We start from the raw sequence: 25,777 nt of genomic DNA, 5'->3' as shown, positions 1-25,777 counted from the left end.
TTTAGGATGTGACGTTTATTTACATTTCGAGTTATACAAAAAAAAGAATAGTCGGAAATATTGAGAATAACCAGTATAATTAGAATACCAGTATTGTTTTAAATAATTTAGAAGAATGGTTACATTTTTATAATTCTATTGGTTGATAAATATGATTTAAAACATCACGGACGTCAAAATATATAAAATAATTATTTATACATATATTCTTATGTACTATCGACGTTTTCATTTTGATTTTTCATATTTTTCATAAAATCTTCTACAGCTTTTTGTACTTCTTCATCGGAAACGAGATAAGGTCCCCATTCTTGCAACATTGCTTGAGTTGTCATCTTTTCTAATTCATCTTTCTTTTTTCTTTTAAAAAATCCAAACTAAAAATAAAAAAGGCAAAATATATGTTTAGTAATAATAACAATAATAATAATAGTAATAATGCTCTTTAAAAACAAAATGGATTTAAGAAATGAAAAATTTTGTGGCATTGAAAAAGGTCAATTTAATAATTCGATTGAATTGATGGAATACGGCAACAGCATACACGTGAAATCTACCAAAGAGGATGCCTTCCAAGAAGACCTTCTAAAGAAAAATTAGCCATAATTTCACGCAGCCATTCCGTTGGTCAAGTGCAAACCCACGACCAACTATCATTGTTTGGTAATTAGAATTGTGGAGCCGTTATCGACTAGGAACCATACTTGAAGAGGCAGATTGCTATGTTATGTACACTACTTTCGCTACGTTTCTGAACATCATATTTATTATTACTATTATTGCTCTTGCTATTAAATTTTGTTCAGTTCTGAACAACAATCTTCGTACTGCTGAATCGAGAAAAATAGACCACTTTTTCAAGTCCTTTTAATAGGCAATTGAAATTTTATGCTGTATCTAACAGTTGACTAAAAAAATATAATTTCATACTTTCATATCTACTGAATCTCATGGGGATTACCGATTGTTTATTTTATTTTATTTTTTATTTTCTGATTTGGAAATTTTCATATATTTTGTCTGTTTTAAAAGAGACAAATTACATGTTTTACCAGGTTAACGAAATTATTGTAGGCAGTTTATAAAGTTGCGTTTAAAGAAATCACGTTATGCTGTATATTTTCTTTAGCAACATTCAGGCAATGGGTTCGCGCCTGATAAACGATCTGGCCACGTGGAATTTTCCGGGTTTTCTTCGTGTCTTAAATAGGGAGAGTTTTCCATTCAAGTCCTACCAGGAGGCATCCTTCACTTGGCAGATTAACCACGTGCTTTACTCTACAGTGTAAAAAGAAAAGGTGAATAGAAAAAGAAATATTTATTTATTTACATATTAATCACCAGAGGGCACAATAATTTTATCTATTTTCTCGTATAACCGTGTGTTCTATTAGATTCATATGCATAAAAAAATAGTTGTTTCGTTTATTTACGATTTATGACTACTTACGAAAAGTGTTTGGGTAAGATGTTTGCTTCAATTGTTACTGGTAAATTTTTTTTTCTCGGCGAATTAGTTCGAAAAGCGCTATTTATCGATAAGCAAAACATGTGACTAGATGCATATGCCACATGTTCAGAGAACGTAAGTTTATTTAAAGGACCTGAAGATCTGGAATTATTACTGAAGTGGTAGCGAATGACTCCCAGAGAAAACAGACTTTGCAAATCAACAGATTTAGTTTGGAAAAGACATTTTGCACCCAACTTTATTATTAAAGACTGGAATGCTACTAACAGAATTATGTGGAAGTTTCTAGAAGTAAATGAAACTTACGAACTATACACTTAAAAGTTTTATAGTAATTTGTTTATCAAAGCTGTTTTACATAGTTTGTGATATTTTGTTTTAGGTGATGATAAACAATACTTCACGAATCCTTCAGATGACAACAGAAGAATTTTCATAATTTCTGATACTCCTTACCTTATAAAAATAATCAGAAATCGGCTTCTTAATGAACATAATTTACATGTAATCTAATTTTTTGTAAATTTATTTAAAAGATAGCCTATATTTTTTTTTTTATCAGTAACATATTTATTTATTTAGCTTTTTCCATTCTATGTTACATTAAGGGAATGGTGCGACAAAAGCCAGCTATAAAGTTGCATATTTGCTTGGGAAAAAAGGTAAACCATTCAGCGATGCAGAACTCATAAAGGAATGCATTTTAGAAGTGGTAAGATGTATACATCCAGATAAAGTTAACAAATATAAGGAGGTGCTTCTTTCAAGAAGGACTAATACAGATAGACAGCATGAATTGGCACGTGATGTAACAGAGCAGCTGAAGAATATAATCCAAAAAGAAAATGTATATTACTCAATAGCTTTGGATGAATCGACAGTTTCCACTGATTCATCACAGGAATTGTATTTTATTCGTGCTATAACTGATGATTTTCAATTATATGAAGAATTGCTTGCTTTAGGCACCCTTAGAGGAAGGACGCGGGGGATAGATATTTTTAACAACTTCAAAGAGGTGCACGGATGGTGCTGCAGCTATGATGGCTAAGAACGAAGGATTTATTGCACATCTTAAAAGAGAAATCAAAGTTGCAAGTGCTTTACTTTTCGTTGCATTTTACATCAGCAAAAAATCTCTGTGCAAAATTACCATTCTAAATGACACTTTGTAAAAGGTTATAAGTATTGTGAACTATATTTGAGCAAATGCCACAAAGCATCGTCAATTTAGAAGCATGCTGATGATGGATGATGAAGTACTTAATATAGATTTGCCTTATCACTCAAAAGTACGCTGGCTATCACAAGGGAAAGTATTGGTCAAAATTTTATCTTTACGAAGCCAAATAATAGACTTTTTCAAAGGAAGCAACAAATATTGTGATTTATCAGATTTAAACTTTTACAGAGATGTTGCATTTTTATGTGATGTGATGTCAAAACAAAATGAGTTAAACATTTCGTTGCAAGGCAGAAATAAACCTATTTATGATATGTGGCAAAACATTCAGGTATTTAGAAAAAAGTTGTTGTTTTTCTTCTTTTGGTTAAATCCAAACTTTCAGAGAAACACTTTCCCCACTTTACGAGGGTAATGAGTGAAAATGAAGATATTTCGGAATCTTTTGGAGAATGCGAGTCAGTTTTAGACTCATTAGTAGAAGAATACAATTAAAGATTCAGTGATTTTGAAAAGCATAACAGCACTCTTAAACTTGCTTTTCAGTTTCACTTAGTTGATGTATCAAAGGCTCCAGAAGAGTTACAAATGGAGCATTCTCGTACTTGACGTAAATCAAGAATTCATTAAGAACACAGTTGAAAAATGAACATTTAGAAGACCAACTGATACTAAGAACCACTATGTTTGAACCTGATATTAAAATGCTTTCTAAAAAGAAGCAAACTCAAAGAAGTCATTAATTTGAATAAAGAGTAAATACTTGCTGAAAGGAAATATTTCAAAATTTTATATTCTCTATGTTTATATGATTCTCTTTTTTAAAAGATTGTTGTTCATTTACTTATTACTTGTATTAAAAGTTCCTACTGAAGTAAAATAATTTAAAATCTAATTAATTTCAATTTTTGTTCATTTGTCTTTCTTTTATTGTCGGAACGTAGTGACGACTAATACTTGACTTCGTGCATTCCTTGTCAACAAAATAACTCAGGAATAAGTTGTCCAATCTTGATGAAATTTTCTTGGACGACTCACCATCACTCAAGGATGAACTGATTAAAATTTCAACTTTCAACAATGATTCGTTTTTGTAGAACTGGAGATATGGTTTTCTTTTAGTATGGATCATTTTTAGAGTTGAAATTTTAATCAGTTCGTCCTTGAGTGATGATGAGTCGCCGTAGAAAATTTCATCAAGGTCGGACAACTCATTCTAGAGTTACAATGTTGACAAGGAATGCACGAAGTCAAGTGTTAGTCGCTTCCTGCATGCACGTGTAGAAGCGTCATCTAGTGGTCGGAAAATATGACAAGCATTAAAACAGTAATTTTGAAAGGTAAATGTTATCGCTAACTGGATACACAACAAATATAAAGAATCTTTATAGAATAATAAGTTAAAAAAAGTTTTTTTTTTAACTTATTATTCTATAACATGGAACAGCAGTGATCAATATTGATGGCTTTACGATCCATTCTCTCCTTTGTCTTCCTATCGTTATTACGAAATTTCGATCTCTAAATGAAGAAGCTGCACAGAAATTCCAGATTGAGATGAAGTCGCTCAAATTCATCATCATCATGAAATGTCAATGATTGGTGCAAGAATGCTTTACATGATCGAGAGAAGATTAAGGGAGATAAACCCCGATAAAGATGAGCCGTTTGGTGGATTATTTGTTTGGTGATTTTCGTCAGCTTCCTCCTGTTAAAGATACTCCTCTCTCCTCGAGTGTTTTTTACAATGTAATGTCCCAACAAGGTAGGGACCTTGTTGGGACATTACATTACATTCACATTTGATTCTTTTGAGAAGTTCATTGAACTTAGTAATTCTCATAGATAAAATAGCGCAGATAGTTCCTTCACAGATGTCTTACAACATCTAGCTTCGGGTGATTTCTCTGATACAGATCTGAACACTGACGACAAGAAATGGAGCCTATTTATCCAGAGATGAACTTGATCAGTTCCAAACGGCTATATCCAACAAACGAGCAAGTTAAACAAAGCAACGAAGACTACTTGCAGCCAACTGGTACCCTGTTGCTTATATAATAGCATCTGAAAACACTCCAGATATTGCCCTGCCTTCGTCCAAAGATGACTCAGCTCTTGGTCTTCCCAAGTATTTGAATCTCTCAGTTAATGCCAGAATCATGCTGAGAATCAACTTATGGGTGCAAGGAGGTCTCGTCAATGGTTCACTAGGAACTATACGCTACATTATATATGCTCCAAATGCTCGCTCTCCAGCTCTTCCTCTGTTTATTTTAGTGGAATTCGATAGCTATCAGGGACCTTTCATCTATGATAATCTGTTTCCAATAATCCCCATAACACGCTCTTCGAACGATGGCAGTATATTGCGATCTCGTAGACAGTTTCCCCTTACCTTAGCATACTCGATGACTATACATAAATCACAGGGATTAACTCTTCCAAAAATCAAAATAGATATAGGGGAAAAAGAGACAGCTATCGGTCTTACCTATGTTACATTGAGTCGAGTGAAAAAAATAACTGACTCAGTATTTTTAAAGAGTTACAATAAAGATCGCTACGAGTCAATCTGTAAGTCCAAGGCCCGTAGTGATAGACAGAATTTCGTGAGACGTTGGCATAGCAATTAATTAATGGCTTATTCTGACCTTATATTTGTACCTTTAAATGATCCAATAGAAATCAAATATATTGTTGAGAACGAATGATTCTTTGTTTCTTTTTCCCTCATAATCTAGAAAATAAAGGTGCGAGCAGCTGCGTTCCGACTACACGCTGATGCAGCGTTAATTAACTAGTTACATAACTTTCAAATTACTTAGCGGCCTAAGCCTAGGGATAAAATGACAAAAAAAATTTCAATGTGGCCTCTATAAGGGACGATGAATTGTAATGTGGCCTTAATGAACAAAAATGTTCCCCACCTCTGATCTAGGCAAACGATGAAAGGAATGCAGACTGGTTTTAGTGCATAATGTTATTAGATCTCCTTCACCTTTCTTTCTGAAACCGTGCTTACTCCATCCAATCCAATTTTATATTATTGACGACGCCAAACAGATCCAAGATTTGTTGAGTACTCAAATCAAATGGTTAGTTTCGTTTTTGTTATTTTTGTATTTTTGAGCTCCAGGAGACCCCGATTAATTATATAGAACTTCCGATGCATACCGGAAGTCACGTTATTTCAATTCAAAAATTTTCTCCCGAAATATGTTAGATAGATTACCGGCACGACTCTATTATCAAAGAAAAAGTATAACGTACAGGAGCAAGACACTACTAATTTGAGGTGGAGAGCATATATTTTAAATTAAATATAATTAAAAATTGCAGCCCGGCGTTTGTGACGACGTCACAATAAATAATTGCTCGTTATACGTTTATTTTTATTTTGATAAGCAGCCAGAGTTACTTCATTCTCTGGTTTAAAAGATCAAAATTCTTTTAACTTTTTCAATTTTTGAACTTTGAATTGTCAAAAATGGCATTCGAAAATTGTTAGTAATAATCATTTCCGTCATTCTAATATAAATATAAACGAAATATACTTCTGAAGTTCACTAATGTCAGAAATGAACTAGTGTGGTAAACATATTTAAAGAAAGATTTTTAGTCCTTCCAACATAAGTTAACAGTTGTCAAACCAAACTAGAACACTTTTAAACCATTCATAGGGCAGAAAGAGGTACCCGATGCCCAGGGCTACAATAGACAATTAACTATTTACAGCTAATAAAGTAGTCTCTCCCTACAACTGGTTGAAAAGTGGTTCAGTCTGGTTTGACAACTGCCAACTATTTGGAAAGACAATAAAAAAAATGTTTTTCAATAATTTAGTTCCCATTCGGATAATGCGCAATTCAAATTCCTGAGTTGCGTTGTAATTTATAGTAGCATTTCCCAAAACTTTTCGGACTACCATCCGCTTTAAGTGCATGCATTTCTTATACTTTTTCCCTGTCTGTTTCAAAATGAAGTTTTGTTCCCTTATCTTCCAACGCCCCTAGTGCCTTTAAGAGGGCGGTAAAAAATCCCACTTTGGGAATCATTGATCTGTAATACAATTTACAAATTTTGGAATTAAAGGTCCATTAGTGCAGGACTCGAATTCGCAACTTCCGTTTACTGTATATATGTTACAGTAAAAACCCGTTTTTAGTTAAAACGCGTTTTAACTAGTTGAGACTAGTTTTTACTGGATGTCATTGTTATAACTAGAATTTACTGCTAGTCAAAAATGAATTTGAGTTAAAACTAGTTTTAACTAGACAAAACAGATTTTAACAAAATGGCTTAGTAAAAACTGTTTCGACCAAGATCATTCAGCTAACACGTTCCTATAGTGTATGATGAATTTCGTATCGCTTTAACCCTTTTTCCCCGACATCTTGTTTACGTTTATTTTGCGATCCCTCCTAAGGCAATATAGGTCAGTCAGGCGATATTATTTTAAAAGTTCACCAAAAATCAAATTATCATTATATCTATATGAAAAAAATCACTTACATTTATTAATATCTTTAGTTTTAAATACGATATTTTTCAATACATTTTATTAGAAAAATTTATAAGAAAAAAAATAATATATATCAGAACTGACACATAAACTTGATAATTTGTAACATTTTGTGAAAATTAACATTGTCTAGTTACATAGTTGTTTGCTGGCACTGAGCCAGAAAGACGTAGAATATTGTTTTGTACAATTCAATATAACACTTATGCATGTGTGTTTATTCGTTGTGAAATTATCGCACATTATATCAAACATTTGTTTGAAATCAAAATTTTATACTGCTATCAACTAATATAATGAATTATTATACTTTATTCACTTCATATCGAACGAGATTATATCTGTTGTTAATAAATTTTACAAAAATTGATATTTACCAAAGTAACGATGAATCGGTACCCTCGAAGTTTAGCTTAAAAAGCCAGGGTACCAATCGATTGGTGCCTTCAGGGATGAAGGGTTAATAACACAGATGTGTGACCAATATTTTCAATAAATATCGTATTAAATAATACAAATGTTTTAATCCCAATCATCACTTTATTTATTTCCCCCAAACATATTTATGTAGCTAAAATTAGTTTTAACTAATGTTAAAAGTTAAAACTAGTTTTATCTAAAATCAAAACATGTACAGCAGTAAATTCATTAGTTGATCCATTTTGTAAAGTTACCCTTTAAATCGCGCTTACTGTTTATGTTAATACGATAGTTAATTTCTCAATTAATTACATTAATTATTAAATAAATAGTTATTATATTTACCTTTATAAGTCCTAATAAAATGATCAAAAACACCAAAAGTCCTACACCAATACTGACTGCTATAATCCAAGTGGGTAGCTTTTTAGCTGGTAATGGTTCAGACTGAACTAATATCGTTGCTAACTGTCATAAAAATAATTTATTACATTGTCAAATTTCTAAAAATTTTCCTTTATTCCAAAATTAAGGCATACTTTAGCTTCATCCGGTTGATGTTTTTTGGGTTGGACATCTCGTTTTTCATCTTGTATCTGTACTTTACCTTCTGACTGTATCGTGATATTATCCCATCGTTTCTTTAAAAAAACGTAGATTAAATTTAAAAACTGGTTATAAGAAATATATTTTAAAAAATTATTTGAAATTTGCCTCACTAAATTGTTTCGCAATAGTGCAAAATAAATAAATCCTTTGATGTGAAACGTTGCGCTTCTCTTCTTATTAGTAAAAGGACCAGCAGCACATACAATTTCCTCGCAAATGGAAGTCGTACAATTCTGATTTTTAAATATTAAAATTATATAAATTGAATAATTGAAGTGGTAAAGATTAGAAAATTGATTTTTACCAGAGCATAATTAATATAAAGATCACTCCTGGCACTAGTCAGCGATTCCGCTACTCCATAATTATTCTCATCTACGCTTCGCTTCTTTCTGGATGGTGAAATTTGAGGTGTGTTTGCAGTTTCACTCTCTAGAATTAAATGCGTAGTCTCTTTTTTCTCGTAATCCACTTCTTCGGGTTTTAAATTGATTTGAGTAACGTTGCAACTAGCGGGAACTGCGTCCAATTTTCCTTCGTTGATCTAAATCATTTTAAAAAGTTTGAGCTTCAGATAATAAAAGTAGTCTATAAATTAAATTTAAAATATTAAATATTTTACAAGAATACTGGTTAATTGTAGAAATGTGACGTTCTTATCATGAAAAGTCGTAGGAATGTAAAGCTGTATGGATACTGAATTTACTGTACTTGGCAAGTATTTCAGAACCTATCAATAAAATGTATTTATTGAAATTAAGATCAAATTTAACTGTGAATAAATAAAAACAGTCAAAATTACTGTATAATAGTGATCGAAAGGTACAATCTCCAATCTATCTTGCTCTTTACCCAAAAGAATTTGTTCTCTTCCCGCATTCCTGTTAAAATAGTAATTTTTGTTTTGATTTGTTCTTAATGAAATTATTTTAAGTTTAAATTCCCTAAATTCTTGTAAATGAACTTACCCTATAATAGTGATATCCGCCGATATTTTCAATGGTAGAACAATGGTGGCATTGTTATTTTCAGGATTTTCTTCCTCGCTGGCAGTAGTTGCGGTAAATGTAAATACTAATTGGTCTACATCGTTTGGAATGTGTGAGACATCCAGCTTAATTATATATCTAGCCTACAAAAATAAAGTTTTCAGTTTTTATTAGTATTAAAAAGCAATTTGAATAATATTCATTTAAAACTGAAAATTTGCTGATATTCAACTGAGTTGCTAAAACAAGTAAATACTGATAATTGGTGAGTCGCGGGTTCGCACCCGATCAACAAGCTGACCACAGAGTTTTTCGGGTTTTCTTCACGTGTCTAACACCGAAATAGGAGACAATTACTTTTTAAAAAACCGATCATGTTTGAATGTGAACTACTTAAAAAATGTTGAGTGCGAAATAATTCATAATTGACTTGAACCCGTGATAGACTTTAATCTAACAATTTTAATAATTATTATGTCCAGATATTCCTCGTACAACACGGTACTTCTACAACACAGTTTCGCCCTAACACGGTTTGAAAATTGGGATATACCCGTACAACACGACTTCCTGTTTCGCTCTAACACGGTTTGGGAAATCCTCCGTTATTCGATTTATTTTATTCGAGTAACCACACGTGTTGTATCAAATTTGCCTGCGAATTTTACAATATAGAAATTTTCAATTTGTTTTGTGCTTTTCGTCAGGTTTACTTTAATGATAACTGATAGGACAAGGAAGAAAAAATTGTACTATCAACCGGGTGTCGTTGTCGTTGTTTTCAGACAGTTTTCAACACTGTCACTGTGTTTTGGTTCTATAGATTAATTTTCATATTAGCAAAGTTTATTTAAACATGTTTATTAAACTTTTTTTTAACCGTAGGTAAGTAATCATTCGTAAAATGATGAACAAAATACGGCGGTATCTCGGATTCGAACACAAATTCTGGAAAAATGTCACTCGGTACTCGACTGAACAAACGCGACTCGATAGAACAAATTTTCGATTAATAACATATTTTTATTTCGCATCCGTAAAAATTTTTATGATAATAAAAAAATATGAAAATGTTGCTGATACTTATGATCGAGATCAACAAAAAAGCTCAGAAGACGACGATATTTTTCAAAAAACGCCCTGGTTTAACTAAATTTAATATTAAATTACAATTCAATTAATTACAATACAATTCTTTTAATTGTGATTGTTAATTAATTATTAATTGAAAATAAATTAGCGATTGCTTTGATAAACATAGTAACGGAAAAAGAATGGTATACTTTTGCTAACTTTGGAATCTAACCTAATGTTTTGCATTAGTCCTTTGTTTCGTATAGCACGGGTTAACGTAACACGGCACTTTTTCGGAACGTAACTACCGTGTTATACGAGGGATATCTGTATATTTATTTATTTAATGTTCTGTCGAACCTCCAATAACAACCTCCTGTAAACGGAGGCCATTTGAAATGCGTATAAAATCATCTCTAAATAACGGCCATATTTCATGTTTCCGTTAGTTGTTCAGACGTTTGATTGTACTTACAAAAATAAAATGAATTGTAAATATTTCAGATATAATGTTTTAGACTATTCTTAAAACGAGAATTTTTAAAAATATACTTTGTAACTTAGGCACAATTACCATAAGATTTTAATAGATATAATTTTGTATTATGTATTTAATGCTGCATTACATAACAATGCAGTGCTATAGAATGCTCATAAATTGTATGAAAACGGCTTATCGCTTCAATCTCTACTCGCCGAACGGATCATATATTTTGTTTTAGTTGGATGTACTGTTATACAAACGCGCGCGCACACACACACACGTGTATATAGGCCTATATTTAGCATATAAAATTATTTCTGCTGTCTTCTTTACATTTAAATTTATGGAGTTTTGGTATATGTTACAATATCACGAACGTGACTTTTGAACTATATTTATTTCGTATAATAATACAAAGTACTTTTTTTTTATTGATGTAGATTTTACAAAAATATCTTGCTAATTTGTGTATCTTTTCTTCCTCTTGCCACCAATGGCCGAGTGTATAAAAACCACTGAACACTATTAGTACCGAAATGGTATTTAATATTATTCATCAAACTTTCGTGTATTTAAATGTATTTAATATTATTCATAGTGGCACTCGTATATTACTTACAATTTGGTCTTGCTTTAATGGGTTTCCTACATTGCATAGTAAAATTTTATCTTTATGCTCATCATCTGGGCTACAGCTGTCTTGGTTAATGATTTTAATTTGATCTGGAAGAATGATCTGAAGTTCAGTCATGTATGCTGGTTCGTGAAGATTCCAAACTTCTACAGATAAAGTAATGATTGTATGTTTTCCGAGTATTAAACCTTCGGGACTGTAAGTGTTTATATATTATTTATATTAAAAGAATCTAAATAGCAAATCATATAACAGTTAAGGCTAAATTATAATTACTCTTACCCGAATTCTTCCAGCACTGTTGCATTTACAACTAAATCAGAGATGCAAGTGTCACTTTCTCTGCAACCAGTTTGAAAAGTGATCTACGGATCAATAATTTATTATTGAAAATTTTAATAATACAGAATTTAATTTTATGATATTATATTTGATATTACTATTTTATTAACAATATTAATACTACTTGAATCCAAAATAGGGCAGGTTTCGCAGAAAGAAGTTTCGCTAGAAACATTGTGTGTTAGCCAAAATCTTAGATTTATATTGATTGGAGTAATAAAATCATCTTTATCTTCCTGAAAAACAAAAATATTTTATATTCCTAAATATTTCGTACTCCTAAAATAATTCATTTTATTTAAAATAGCCTACCAGTGTTCAGTTTTGTGTGTTTTCGCAACACGTGTCTAATACTGAATACGAGTCAGTTTACCCATAGAAAGTCCTCCTGAGAGGCACTTCTTTGGCAGATCGCCCACGTGTTGCCGTATTCCAACAAACCAAAAATTAAAATAAAATAAAAATAATGATATTCAGCATATTTACCTTCACAAAAGCTGTCTGAAAAAAGCATTTTTGTTTATCTTTCTCAATTTTAACTGTTTCCGGAAGATTCCACGATAATCTATTTTTATATAAAAGATATCTTCGGAACTTTAATTCTTCCCTTTGACGCATAGAACGTAATTCCGTTGATACATCTATAAAAATAGTTTTCCTGCATAAAACAATGTATAACAACAACAACAGAAGACAAAAAAAAAAAAAAAAAAAAAAAAAAAAAAAAAAAAAAAAAAAAAAAAGAGAGAGAGAGAGAAAGAAACGAACTTACTTAGAGTTAAAGGCACGTGATTTCCTGTATAATTTAAACAATACGATATGTTGAAGCATGGTATCGATTCGCCGCTATCTTTGCAAAATGATGAATTTGTGTTTATTTGAGTCGGTATAAATGTTATAATGGCAGATATTCGAACAATGGGGCGAGTTCTGATGATGAAATTAATAATATTTTCTTAGATTAGAAATGTTAAATTTTAATAGAATAAAGTCGAAACACGCGGTATATTCTCCAAGATAATGCTTAAAATGTAATTGACTAATATTAGCTATGATAATACTATGATTAGCATAACTTAAAATGCATAAAAAACAAAATAATTGTTATATTATAACAATTGTATAGTTAATGTGAATGTCGGCTAATGTGGTTATTGTATTTTATTGACGTTTTTCATAATTAAAATAACATATAGACAAAGTATATAAGTAACCCAGCTGAGGAGAACTATTAAAAATGCTGAAATACATCCCGAGATATTAAATGTTAATTAAAGAAATCGGAAAGGTGTGTGGTAATTCTGATAATTATACAATAAGGCCAGAAGTTTTTATGTAATTATTCACTGCTTTTAATATATAGCCTTATACAGCATTATAATGATATATAAGAGTATTCAAAATTTAAAAATATATATATTTTATGCAAAAAATTAATAACATTTTTACCAAATTATGCTAACATTAACAATGCATTAACAATGCAATAACATTAACAAAACATGCTAACATAATTATGCTAAATTCCGTTTATACTCGTAATTCCGTTAAGATAAGACTATATACAATATAACGTCGTAATTCTTACCTAAAGAGTGCAGCATTGTCAGATTGATACGATCCAACTAGAATATCTAAACATTTTAATTAGTATTTTAACATTTTCTTTAATAATTAATACGTAATTGAATAATACGTTATGTAAAAATACCTGGATATTTATTATCATCAATATCTTTTCCTTTGGAAATAGAAATACCAAATCCCGATAAGTGTGAACTTTTAATGACAGCATTCACTTCTTTTGCCGTAATTCTCTGTTTGTTTATTTAGAAATTTTTAATGTTGAAAAAATAATATTTCAGTAATAAAATTATAAACTATTACTTGAGAAAATTCGGAATTAATTCCCATGTTATTTCCATGATAGATATACACAGCACCTCTCTCTTCTTCGTATGGTGCTCCGATGACAACATCTGCAACACGAATATTATATAATTAAATTCAATGCTCATCCGTAATAACCTTCGATACATTTAAATAAAAATCTTACTTATAAATTAGTTTGCCATAATAATTATTTTATAAATATAAATTCTTAAATGTACCTAAGAATCCATCTTGATTCAAGTCTCCAGCATTAGCTATAGCTGTGCCAAATCTACCATGAAACTTTTTAGAACCCGTTAGAGCCTGAGTTGCATCTAATCCCTGTATAATATAAAAATGTTTAAATTGAATTCATTATCGTCTAACACAAAAACACCATTTGTAAACTAAAACAATCACCTTTCCGTTACTAATGTACACATATACTTTTCCTTCGTCACCCCCAGAAGGATAGGAGTATAATGGAGCACCCACTAACAGATCTGTATATTTGTCATTATTTACATTTAGGCCCAATACAGATGCACCAAAATATGATCCAACCTGAAATGATCAGATTTATTTATCAAATAAAGTCGCAACATAAAATAATTATACAGTAAAATCTGTCCAAAACGGACTGAATAAAACGGAAACATGCTTAAAAAGAAAAGTTCTTGAGAACGGAGCGATTTTCCATGTTAAAAAGAAAAAAAAAAAAAAAAATACCTGTTCAAAATGGAAATCCTGCTCGATCGGAAAACGTATTCCGATAAATCAGAATCGCACAAGCGTATTTTTGTTATTATATGGGGAAGTCATGCAGCACTGAAGTCTTTCAGACCTCAGTACTGGGTGATTTTCCCAGGTTTGGCTTAGGCCTGAAAAACCCATCCCGGTCCACTTATCCTGTGTTCCCCGTTTGGAGATCCAGTCTCTTAAATTGGATCGGCCACATAATGCAGAATCTGGAGAGGCTTTATTTTCAGTTGGTCCATGAGACCACTAGCCACCATGCGAAATCCAGGCTTTCGTAGCTCGGACTCGATTTGGACCTCATGGTCAAGCGTTTACGATGTTAGCCTACCGCTCTGGGGACCCAGAGACGAATTCGGACGGATCGAAAAGCCCCAGAAATTTTTCGGGGTGGTCTATCCCAGATATGCCGAGCCCGTCCCTTGCCACTCGGCGGCCTATTGGGAACCTGGCCAAACCCACGACGGACTCGATAAAGAAGACCATCTTTGTGCCCACAGGGCAGAAAGAGTAAAAGGTCAGGACTCGATCCCAGACTCCCGAGCGCAAAACTGAATCTAAGCTGCTGCGCACTTTGTTACTTTGTAATAAAGTAACAAAGTAACAAATTACCGAATCTGAATGAAGTAAAAAAAAAACACAGTTTTAATTTCGACAGTTTATTTTTAATGTTATTTCACAAATTCAAGAACTTACACTGTAAATATCAAGAACAGTTAACTTACTTGTTCTCCATCGTTTGTTTGTAGCACAATTATATTACGATTCTTCATATCCAACTTTTCAAATATATAAATCTGCAAAGTAAATTATTATTGGCAAAAAGCTTGCCTAATATAAATTTTATATTATTTTATTGTAACATACACGTCCTTTATATTGCCCATCTCTCGGTGCTCCACTTACAAACTGCAATTCTCCTAGTTCAAAAAATTTTCCACTTGTTACCGAATAACCTAAATGATTATAAGACGTTTATGAAAATAAAAGCTGTTTGTTTCATATAAATGATAACGTACTTCGTAAAATGTTATACCTATATAAGAGTCGGTTGTTTGCTCTCCTCTTGGTGGATTCGGAACAATTGGTGGCAATAAATTTTCATAATTTTCAGAAGGAATTAAATAATTTATGACTGTGCCTAATAAATAATAAAATTGTAAATGTATTAGTAGCTGTATGTTGTATATATAAATGGCCCACCAATGGCCGAGTGGGTGAAAAACTGGTTTGATTTGATTTGATGGAATACAACACAATACATGGGCAATCTGTAAAAGGAAATGCCTCTCGGAGGAACTTTCTATAGGAAACTGGTCTTTATTTAGGTGTTCTGCACTTGAAGAAATCCGGAAAACTCCACGTAGCCAGCTCGCGTTGTTGAAGCGCGAACCCGCGACCATCGTTCAGTGGTTTTACCAATTCGGTCACTAATAAACAATAAAACAACCCAACATTGGTAGTTAATCGCGGATTCGTGCATGTCAACACATAGAATTTTCTGGGTTTTCTTCGTGTGCCTAACACCTAAATAGGAGCCAATTTCCTGAAGATACTCTTCCATTGGCAGATCGCCCATATGTTGCTTTACAAACCAAAACAGTATAAATGTATTGATTACTTGATTACCTATCCAGTCGTAAAATCCTGGTGATCCTATTAATAAGTTTCTACCATCCTACAAAACAAAACAATTATTATATACATGTAAATTTTTGATTAATAAAGTGAATATTTACATACCTCACTAAAAGCTGCTGACATTCCTCCTTGAGCAAAAGCGTAATAATACGCTCCTGAATATTTTAAAGTCTGATTATCTGAATTAATAGACGGTATATTTATATTAATTTCTGATTAAAACAAATTTTATTAGATAATATATTTATTAATATAGAAACTGTAGCCTATTAATCATCTAATGTTTGAATATGGTATCTTCACGTATTTTTATTGAGTTATACGTTTATTTCTATTGCTTTATATTATATTGTTAAATGGTATTACTATATTTTTGATCATATTTACCATATATGCAGGCGTATAAGTTGATCTCTAAACTATAGTAGGCTATTGCTAAAACCGAAGGATCCTGCGGAAAGGGATCAGAGAGGAGAGTTGCCCTTCCTTTTGCTTATTCCAAATAACAACTTATAAAACAATAGTGATTTTGTAAGAGTAATTTGTTTTTTATAATCGTAACAGTGAAGTAACTATCATCTGCGCTTGCTGTGGTGAAGGCTGAGCATCTTTGAAGATGCTGTACTATTTGGAAGTTGCTATGTATTATATGGGTAGTTGTAGATTTTGTATGTTTTTTACACATGTTTATTGTTCATGAATATAGAACATAATATACATTTGCATGTTAAGTATGAGACAAAACCCTGCGGATGTCCTTGGTTAGAACTGAAGTATAAGGTACAGTACTTTTGACGAAAGCATAAATTATAATGACACATTAATTTCATGGAGACACTAACTAAAGTTTCAATATAACATATTCAATATAATATACAAGATAAAGTTAAAAATCAACCAAACTTCTGGCTCAGGTTTTATTACACAACAAATAGAAACTCTTATATCACACCACTTTGAAAATAAGCCCATATTCTAGCTGTGGTGGTACGCACGCTGGGGACAGGAGTGTGTACTGTACTTCTGTCAGTGTCCATACTGCTTGTCAAATTAGGCCTGGAAACTATTTCTTGTGATGTCTTTTCGGTCCATTGTCGCTTTGACTTTCATTCTGTTGCTGATTAGAACTTGAGTCTTTCATGTTTTATTTTAGGGACAGATAAATTATGCGAGGGCAAGATAAGGGGAGTAAAGAGATTTAGGATGCACTGTTTTTCCTTCTTACTCAGATATTCCAGGTTAGTGAACCAGGAACGGTCGATGAAAGCCGTATCTGGAAGCTTCAAAGAAAGCCCTTACAGACATACATCTGATAAAAGATTAAAAAGGGACTTTTTTTGCAATTAGTATGAATGCTTACAAAAATTTATAGCTAAAGATCACCTTAAAGGTAATGTTATAAAAGAGTTTCTATGTGTTGTTTAAAAAATCTGAGCGAAAAGTTCGATTCATTTTTTGCTTTATCTCGTATGCTATATAGCTCATACAAACATGGATGTGGAAAATAGAATCTGTGCAGGACGCCAGCAGTAGTTGGAAATATTCGTGACAGCCTGCTGTAGTTACGATTGTTAAGGGTACTATTCCACTTGTTTACCACTCCCTCTGTATAAGTCCATCGTATTTTTGGATAATTAATTTTTCCGGGCTTAAAATACCAAATTACAGGCCGGCATATAAGGTCAAATAAATAAAACTTGCTTCAAATATATTTATAAAATTATTGTAAATACCTTTTTCTATAAAAGGTAATAGTTTCTTTTTATGCTTTTTCCTCATGTCTTTATCTATCAAATAACAAATTCCGTTAGTTAAGTAATGAGTTTTGTAAAATTGATTTTTCCAAAGATGGCCACAAGTCTGTCGAAATAAATAAACTGTAAAGAAACTACTGCAAAATGATTTTAAAAAGTTCATTTTCAACCAATACTTACTACAATATTTCCCTCGGTCGGTTGAATATCAAGGCTTACACCCAACCACATCTCATCTTCTTTAGCGTGATACCTAATTGAATTGTCTTGAGAATTTTCATTGGCTAAAATATATAAATATTTATTGTTAATTTTATTAACTCAATTAACGCACTTAATCATTTATACTAATTCGTCAATAGATTCGTTAATCCGGCACTCGATAACCCGGAAATCTGGTAATCCGGCACGCTTTGGAAAGTAATCTGGAATTGTCCTTATAATTCGGCAAGCTAGTATTCCAGTAATCGGAGTTTGTTTGGACACGTGGTGGGCTAAAGACACTATTCATGTGATGGCAGAAGATATGGACGACCCGATCCAAATATGTAAAGTAATTCCATCAGCAGTCAAGAATAGTTATAATTTATTTTTATTTTCACAGGCACGGTACAATGTGTTATACTTAGAATTTAATGATTGTGAAAATGATTAATTTTTAAATATAATTAATTTTTTGGAGATTTTTCACAAATAAATTATAGAATACAGTTCGCTTCAAGGGATGGGCGACCTTTTTCTATGTAAGGGCCGCATTTCAAGACTTTTGAACTGACGCGGGCCGCATAAAAGAGAAAAGAGAAAAAAATGTCAGTAAATCACAATTATTTCTTCATATATAATTATAAATTAGCATAGGTATAATTAACTTAGCTTCTGGAACTGATGTAAACGTAATATATCGGAAATATTTGGTTAAATATTAGTCACTGCTAGTTTCGATGTGGTGTAGCTGGTTTCTTGTTTTAATTTTTATTAAATTCATTGCAGAAAAACAATTCACATACATAAGTTGTAGAAAATAACGTTTTTAATTTTTGCTGCATACTTCCTTAAGCTGGAAAATTGATATATTTATTCATATTTTTTGCAGCCCGCTTTGCAGCAACTCTGCCATTCTTACTGAGCGCGCTCTGGACTAAGACCACGGCAGTCGAGAACTTGTATGGGACCCCTTTTGCCTTTTAGCGGGTCCTTCTAGCCTATTGTCTTCTGAAAAGATGAAATACGTAGAAGATTTATTAATAAAAAGCATCCTTAAAAATTTTATTTTCTATTTCTAAAATACCGTTAATGCTATAGCAGTATGAATCACTAAGTTTTTCTGGGCTCGGGAAAAAATTGTCAGCTTCCCCCTCTCGTCGGCCTTTCTTATGGTCGAGATATAGGATTTTACTACTGCTGTAACGAATGTTTACTCGAACTCGACCTGATTTCACGATAATTTGTGTTCGACAAATCGCTTCCTAATATTTATTCATATGGCCGATAACTGCTAGTCAACTTCATCCGTAATCAGCAAAATTGAGAAAGCATCATATTGTAAACTGATAATACGTGTAATAATTTAAAACCAAGTTTCTATTGGTGTCCGTTTCCACTAATGGTCATTGGGAACGAGCATTAATACTGAACGCTACTTGTTGGCCCTGGGTTCGCACAATGGCCTAGCCTCGTGGAGTTTTCTGAGTTTTCTTCGCGTGTATAACACATGAATAGAGGCAGTTTTCAAAAAAGTCCTCTAAAGAGGCATCTCGCCTTGTGTTGCATTGCCGCTTCCATTAATGCGAATTAAATAGAAAAAGAATAAATGCCAATGAAAAGTGGAGGAAAACCACTCATTAAACGAATTAGTAGCAAGACATTTTCTAAGTAGTATATATGTTAAGTTCAAAAAACGAAAACGCTCATTAAGCGAAAAAAACGACCACTACACGTTGCGGTGATTAAGATAAAGTCATAGCGCGTTCTGAACGTTAGTTGATACAACCACGATAGAGGGTGATACGACGCACAGTGGTTTGTAACTTTAAAATACGGGTTCTAGCCTCGAAACATTTTTATTTACAATTTTTAATGCCGAACAACGTTAGTTCTATAAGTTTTCCTAGAAATTTAATTTTAATGCTTAAAAAAATTTCAAAGAAGTAAAAATGTATGGAGAAAAATACAAATTTGTGTTTTCTTTTGTTTAAGTGCTAAAGGTCTAATTACATATACTTGTAGGTGCTCGATGTACTCTACACCCACGTTTCTCAACCGCAGGTCCACAGACCGGTGGCGGTCGCAACTCTAATCTGACCGGTCCGCGAAATCTTTAAAAATGTGTATTTTACCTGTTGACCTCATTGACCTGCGTGGGCGACCCTGAAAATTTTCGTGTCTGCATCGGAACGTTTTTGATACTAAATGTCGCTATGCGTCATAATTTTTACATTAAAACGAACTTTTTGAAATTCAATTTTTTTTTGTTTTTTATATTTTTCAATATACAGTATTTATTTTGTTTGTGCAACATATAAAAATAATTTTTAACGACACAGTAAACATGATTATTATTTTTAAAAAAAATACGTAACATTTACGAAAATTTAACATGGTGTCACAGACAACGGAGAAAGGAAACTGCACATGTGTGTGTGTGTGTGACTGGTATGACCCAGGGATAAATTGGTGTTTATCAAGTTCTAGTAGCGATATCTATGTTGAAAAAAAAATGATTTATATATACAGTATATAGATAATTTTTTAATTCAATAGAAGCCGCACAAACACATGTTTACTTATAATTCTCAGGTTAATTTATACCTATGTGCACCCAAGGTCCCAGAATATTCTAGGACCTTGATGTGCACCGCCATGGCCGCACTTCCAGAATCTCGACACCAAGCATCTGATCGAAACAATTAGATGCTTGGTGTCGAGATTCCGGAAGTGCGGCGTAAATCGCATAAAATCGCATGGCAAGCATAAAAGAATAAATTCGAAACAACAAAATTGTTTGAGTGTTAGTTCTGCCTTACGCCTCGCAGTTACCACCTTAAATCCAAGAATTGATGATCTTACTAGCAAAACAGAAAAGCAGCGATTACGTTGATTTGTATACTAACGTACTGGTAAATAAATAAGAAATATTTATTCTCGATGTAGTTTGCAGGATTTTTACAACAGAGAATTTTTTTAAATTAAAAATGATATCGTTACCGCATAAAAGAAGCAGATATTTTCCGGTCCGCGATGAGTTTTGGGTTGAGAAACACTGCTCTACACGATAACATAAAAATCAGCTGCTAAAGTTAAAAATCACTGTGCGACGGATTTATCATGGTTAAAAGCCACCAGAAGTTCTGGATGTTAACTAATAAAGAGGTGATAATAAAAAAATAAAAGTTTCTTTTTCATTATGATTTATCTATCTTCAATTATCTTATATAAGTATGTAATAAAATTATTTACCACGCACAGAAATGTAACTTTGTTACTTTTCAACAACATGTAATCATTCGTGAAAATCTGCTCGAGATGTCAACGTTTTGTAACAACTAATTTACTAAAAATAATTACTCTGTCAGGAACTTTTATTAATAAATAAGTCTTTTTTATGAGAGTCAAGAATGTTTCCGAGTTATTTATTTTTACAAGAATTATTACCGTGATATTTCGGGTTGCATTTTATGTTCTTTGAGCGACATTTGCATTTTTTTATCAAAACAGTATCTTTTACAGTGAGACATTGCTTACTTCCAGATGTTAACGTGAATACTGAGCGAAGTGTTAATGAAGTTGAGGGTACGTCCTGAATGTTAATAAAATTACTCTCACAAATTGTAAATTCATTACGAGCATAAAGTCGATCAAGAAGATCTTCCTTGTTTCCGAACTGATGGAGACCTAATGGATTAATGCTCACAACAACAGCTAAAACATTTCTGGGAGCGGCACGTCCACTATCAACATCAGGCACCCTAACTAAAACATTCGAACCAATTTCAACTTGTCCGTCGTATCGTGGTTGCATCAGCTAACGTTCAGAACGCGTTATGACTTTTCTTAATCACCGCAACGCGTAGTAGTCAAAATATTTTGAAAGCTACGACGCGAATTTCGTTTTGTAGTCTTTTTGGTTAGTCAAAACGCGTTGTGGCTGTTTTTACAAGTGCCACGACGCGAATTTCGCGTTGTGGATGATTTAAAAAGACCACAACGCGTTGTGATCGTTTTTTTCGCTCAATGAGCGTTTTCGTTCTTTGAGCCTAACATATAGATACTGTAGCTATTCTTTTATATTAATGAATATCAGATCTGCACATGAACGATCTGCCAAAGGGCGATATCTCCCGGGAGGACTTTCTATAGGAAACTGGCTCCTATTTAAATTTTAGGCACACGAAGAAAACCCAGAAAATTCTACAGCTCGTTGATGACGAGAGAACCCGCGACCAACTACTAGTGTTCAGCGGGTTTTTTCCCCCCAATTTTTCGTAAGGAGTCGTAATATTAAATTAACGGAATCATTAATTTCATCATTTATCATTCTATCATATCTCTCACTTATCATTTATCATTAATTTTATCATTCAAATAATATCATTTAAATGATAAAATTAACATAACATTAAAAACTCCTTTATAACAGTGACTAATCATAAAATTACGAATACGCCAAAATGGTAAACAGCTAAATAATCGAACTAATGACGTGTTTTACTTCATATAAAATGAATAATGTCATTACATTTTTTAATTAGCTGTTTGTTACCTAGATCACTCTATGTTACATATATACTAGAAAAATGTTTGTAAAACGGCAATGCATTTATTAACTTCAAAAAATATTTATAATTTGTACTGTTAGGTGGCTTAGATTTAAGGCGTCAGCCTACTTCATCGAGGATACCGAGATTGAATCCGGGCAGAGAAATATTTAGGGACGTTGGTTTATTTGGTTACGGTAACACGACATGTGAGCGATCTGCCGAGAGGACGCCTTTCGGGAGGACTTTTATGGGAAACTAACCCCTATTTAGATGTTACGAACGCGAAGAAAACCCAGAAAACTCCACGTGGCCAGCCCGTTGGCGAGGAACGAACCCACGACCGACTACCAGTGTTCGGTGGTTTTATCCATTTAGCTACTGGTCATTCGCACATGTCAGGCCTTACCACACGACTGCCGTCATTGTTGGCCTGGCCGAACCCAGATGGATGTGGTGAAAAAGACTCTCTTGTTGCCCACAGATCAGAGAGTCAAAAGTATGTACTATATAATCTATAAAAAAAATTAAGTCACTAGTTTATGACAGCAATTATTATTTTATAATATATTATCGACCAGGAACTTATGAATTTATAAGTTTACATTATATTCCATAGAAATTTATACACGTCATTTACAAATATAAAATTATTTTTAAAAATTATAGTACCTAGTTTGTTTAAAAGGATTTCTTGGCATTCTGATGAACTGATGTTACATTTATATAAAACTCCAGGTTCGTGTAATTTTTGTCTCTCCACTAAAGTAGAGTTAGCTTTAGTCGCCGTTATCAAAGCCCTGGAAGAGGTTTTTGAATACATTTTACCATTTTATGTATACAAATTAACATTAGTTAAGCTTTCTTTATCATAGGTAAAGCATAATTATATGGAAATACAAACAGGAAACGTCTGTCATCCTGTTTTACAATGTTACAAAACACGTACACGTCCGTTTCCTACCGTTAACCCCTCATAGTTCAAGAGAATAATTTGGTTATTGTTTTAAAAAACTGATTAATTATTATAAATTATAAGTATTTAAATAATAAGAAAATTGAATTTCATTCAAAATTTAACAATTATTGAATAAAATTAGTAAATTTAATATAGTTTTCCGTAAAGATTTTTAGCGCTTTCACTTAACAGAAAGCTTACCTGCTGTTATATAATTATTATAAAATATTCTTTTTGTTATTATATCTAACGCGTTGATTAGACTAATATTTTACAATGTACATTTTACTCACATTTTTCCTTGACTATTTTCGTGAAGTGCTACTGAATAGCCGAAATAACTATCTTCGCTGCCATGAAAAATTAAAGGAAATCGAGATTCGATGTTAAAGGCAAATATTCTCGTTAAAATATTATAAAATACATATAATGTGAAAGATTTCATTTCTACAGATATTCTAAATATTTAAGTAATCCTGCGAAGTCATTACGTATATGAACTTTCAACATATTTGGCCTTCTTATAAACGGAATAGGAAACGAGGAGCGCCTCTAGGGTCAATTTTTTAAAGCATTTGACATATAACAGGAAGGAAAATTATCTCGAAAATATAAGTTTTATTTTATTACGTTAAAAAGATTTTGAATTTTATAAAAAAATAGTGTTTTCTATTAATTTTATTCAATATTTACAAAGGATAATATTTTAATCAATTCAATTTTAACCAAGTAAACAAATATAACAAATTAAATTGCTTTATAATTAGCCATATTATAGCCAAATTTTTAAAAAAAATCTAGCGGTATCGTTTGATTATAAACAAATAATTTTAAATAAAAGTCTTCATAAAAAATTTAAGAATTATTTTAAAAAAATTTAATACAATTTATCAAAATTTCCTTAATTTTTAAATTATAAAATGAAATCGTTTTCAGAACTTTTTTTTTATATATAAATGTCGACACTTCTTGTAAAAATAAAAAATTCCAAAGATCATGATTTTTTCGAATCATATTAATTTTTGCGCAATTTTTATTTTATTGTTATTTTATTTTGCATTTAAATAATTAAATAAGCTCAATAATGTCTGAAATAATTGCGTAAAAATTTATTTAAAAAATGTCATTTTTCGGTCTTACTCATTTGGGATTCGAGAATCCTTTTTCTGATTTAATCGTTCGTCAAGATCTAATCTGTGATCCAGATTTGAGACCTTCAGTTTTGAGAGAAGAACCATACGAACGAATTAAAAATCATTATTTTTATCTCAATGAGTTTAATTTCGATCGACAGTGGTATTGGAATGGTAGTAGGAAGCCCGCCTGCAAACGAAAACGTAAGAAATGTGCAGAAATTATTTATTTAAGTAAAATTCTTCTCAAACTAAATAAGAAAAATTGCATTTTTCTTAGCACCCTTTGCTATATATCGACTACCATTGACGGCTAATGAAGAATATGGATGGTGGGGAAGAGTGCTTCGAAAGGGGGAACTTTTACCTCCTTGGGCTTTCGTGCAACGATATCCAGCAATTCGAAGCGATGTCATTAAGTAAATATAAATATAATAATCAAAAGTTTAATTAAAACAAGTGGCCTAGTGGATAAAACTACTGAGCACTGGTCGCGGATTCGCGCCCGAATAGCTTGGCCACCTGGTTTGGTTTGACGAGATACGGCGACGCAACGCATGGCCGATCCGATCTGCCAAGGGGATGTCTTCCAGGAAGAATTTCTATGAAAAACTGCTCCTATTTAGTTGTTAGATACGTGAAGTAAATTCGGAAAACTCCACGCAGCCAGTCCGTCATGTGGGGCACGAACCCCAACTGATATTCCTATCAGTTTTTAGTGGTTTTATCCACTCGGCCACTGTTAAACCCTAGCCACGTGGAGTTTGGGGGTTTCTTTGCGAGTCTAACACTTAAATATGAGCCAATTTTTCCTATCAGGAGGCTCTCTCTCTGGGCAAATTGCCCAGAGAGAGAGCCTCCTGATACTTAGCTCATCAATACTAAATTTTATACTAAATATTCTTAATCTGGCAAATTTATATAATAAATCTTGAATATTAATATAAACTATCTTTATTTTACAGATGGGCAGACAGCGTGCTGAAATCCGATCCAAATATGCCACTTTTTTAATTTTAAACAAAATAATCAGATTTCAGAATACAAATGTATTTAAATATTCGATTATTTTTAAACATTTTCAAAATTCGTTAATTGTAAAATTTATAACGAAATTGTGAAATCAAAACTTGAATATATATTTTCTTCGACTCAATTTGTACACAATTATTAGGCTA

At 32.2% G+C, this 25,777-nt stretch overlaps 2 protein-coding genes across 2 annotated transcripts; one reads left to right on the top strand and one right to left on the bottom strand.

Annotated features, from left to right (window-relative positions):
* Position 1: 1 nt before the first annotated feature.
* LOC136988236 (integrin alpha-9-like) lies at positions 2–24,001 on the bottom strand. Its single transcript, XM_067286091.1, has 27 exons — positions 23,760–24,001; positions 23,181–23,308; positions 17,935–18,038; positions 17,671–17,860; positions 16,103–16,179; positions 15,989–16,037; positions 15,396–15,500; positions 15,227–15,315; positions 15,085–15,156; positions 14,024–14,167; positions 13,843–13,945; positions 13,619–13,710; positions 13,443–13,548; positions 13,320–13,365; positions 12,504–12,661; positions 12,218–12,372; positions 11,830–11,967; positions 11,672–11,754; positions 11,375–11,585; positions 9,177–9,340; positions 9,011–9,089; positions 8,831–8,938; positions 8,513–8,752; positions 8,319–8,441; positions 8,139–8,240; positions 7,945–8,067; positions 2–377 (listed from the first exon to the last, which is right to left on the bottom strand). The coding sequence occupies exons 1-27, from the start codon at positions 23,909–23,911 to the stop codon at positions 210–212; spliced, it is 3,309 nt and encodes a 1,102-aa protein (XP_067142192.1). The 5' UTR covers positions 23,912–24,001; the 3' UTR covers positions 2–209.
* A 538-nt stretch (positions 24,002–24,539) lies between these two features.
* Positions 24,540–25,755, top strand: LOC136988263 (uncharacterized). The gene is made up of 3 exons (XM_067286121.1): positions 24,540–24,803; positions 24,880–25,018; positions 25,565–25,755. Exons 1-3 carry the CDS (start codon positions 24,587–24,589, stop codon positions 25,611–25,613), a joined length of 405 nt encoding a protein of 134 aa, XP_067142222.1. The 5' UTR covers positions 24,540–24,586; the 3' UTR covers positions 25,614–25,755.
* The last annotated feature ends 22 nt before the right edge of the window (positions 25,756–25,777 follow it).

The sequence above is a fragment of the Centruroides vittatus genome, unplaced genomic scaffold, assembly GCF_030686945.1.
Source record: "Centruroides vittatus isolate TY-2023 unplaced genomic scaffold, ASM3068694v2 scaffold_324, whole genome shotgun sequence".
NCBI classification, from domain to species: domain Eukaryota; kingdom Metazoa; phylum Arthropoda; class Arachnida; order Scorpiones; family Buthidae; genus Centruroides; species Centruroides vittatus.
This window is presented reverse-complemented; position numbering and strand designations above follow the sequence as displayed.

Bases quoted from the DNA above. Each gene is read 5' to 3' on its own strand.
- LOC136988236 (XM_067286091.1), bottom strand. From the start codon at position 23,911: ATGAAATCTTTCACATTATATGTATTTTATAATATTTTAACGAGAATA. The intron at 9,090-9,176 runs GTAAGTTCATTT...CTATTTTAACAG, and splicing joins GCGGATATCACTATTATAGG to GAATGCGGGAAGAGAACAAA. The intron at 378-7,944 runs GTAAATATAATA...TTTTATTTTTAG, and splicing joins TTTTATTAGGACTTATAAAG to TTTGGATTTTTTAAAAGAAA.
- LOC136988263 (XM_067286121.1), top strand. From the start codon at position 24,587: ATGTCATTTTTCGGTCTTACTCATTTGGGATTCGAGAATCCTTTTTCT. The intron at 24,804-24,879 runs GTAAGAAATGTG...CATTTTTCTTAG, and splicing joins GCCCGCCTGCAAACGAAAAC to CACCCTTTGCTATATATCGA. The intron at 25,019-25,564 runs GTAAATATAAAT...TTTATTTTACAG, and splicing joins ATTCGAAGCGATGTCATTAA to ATGGGCAGACAGCGTGCTGA.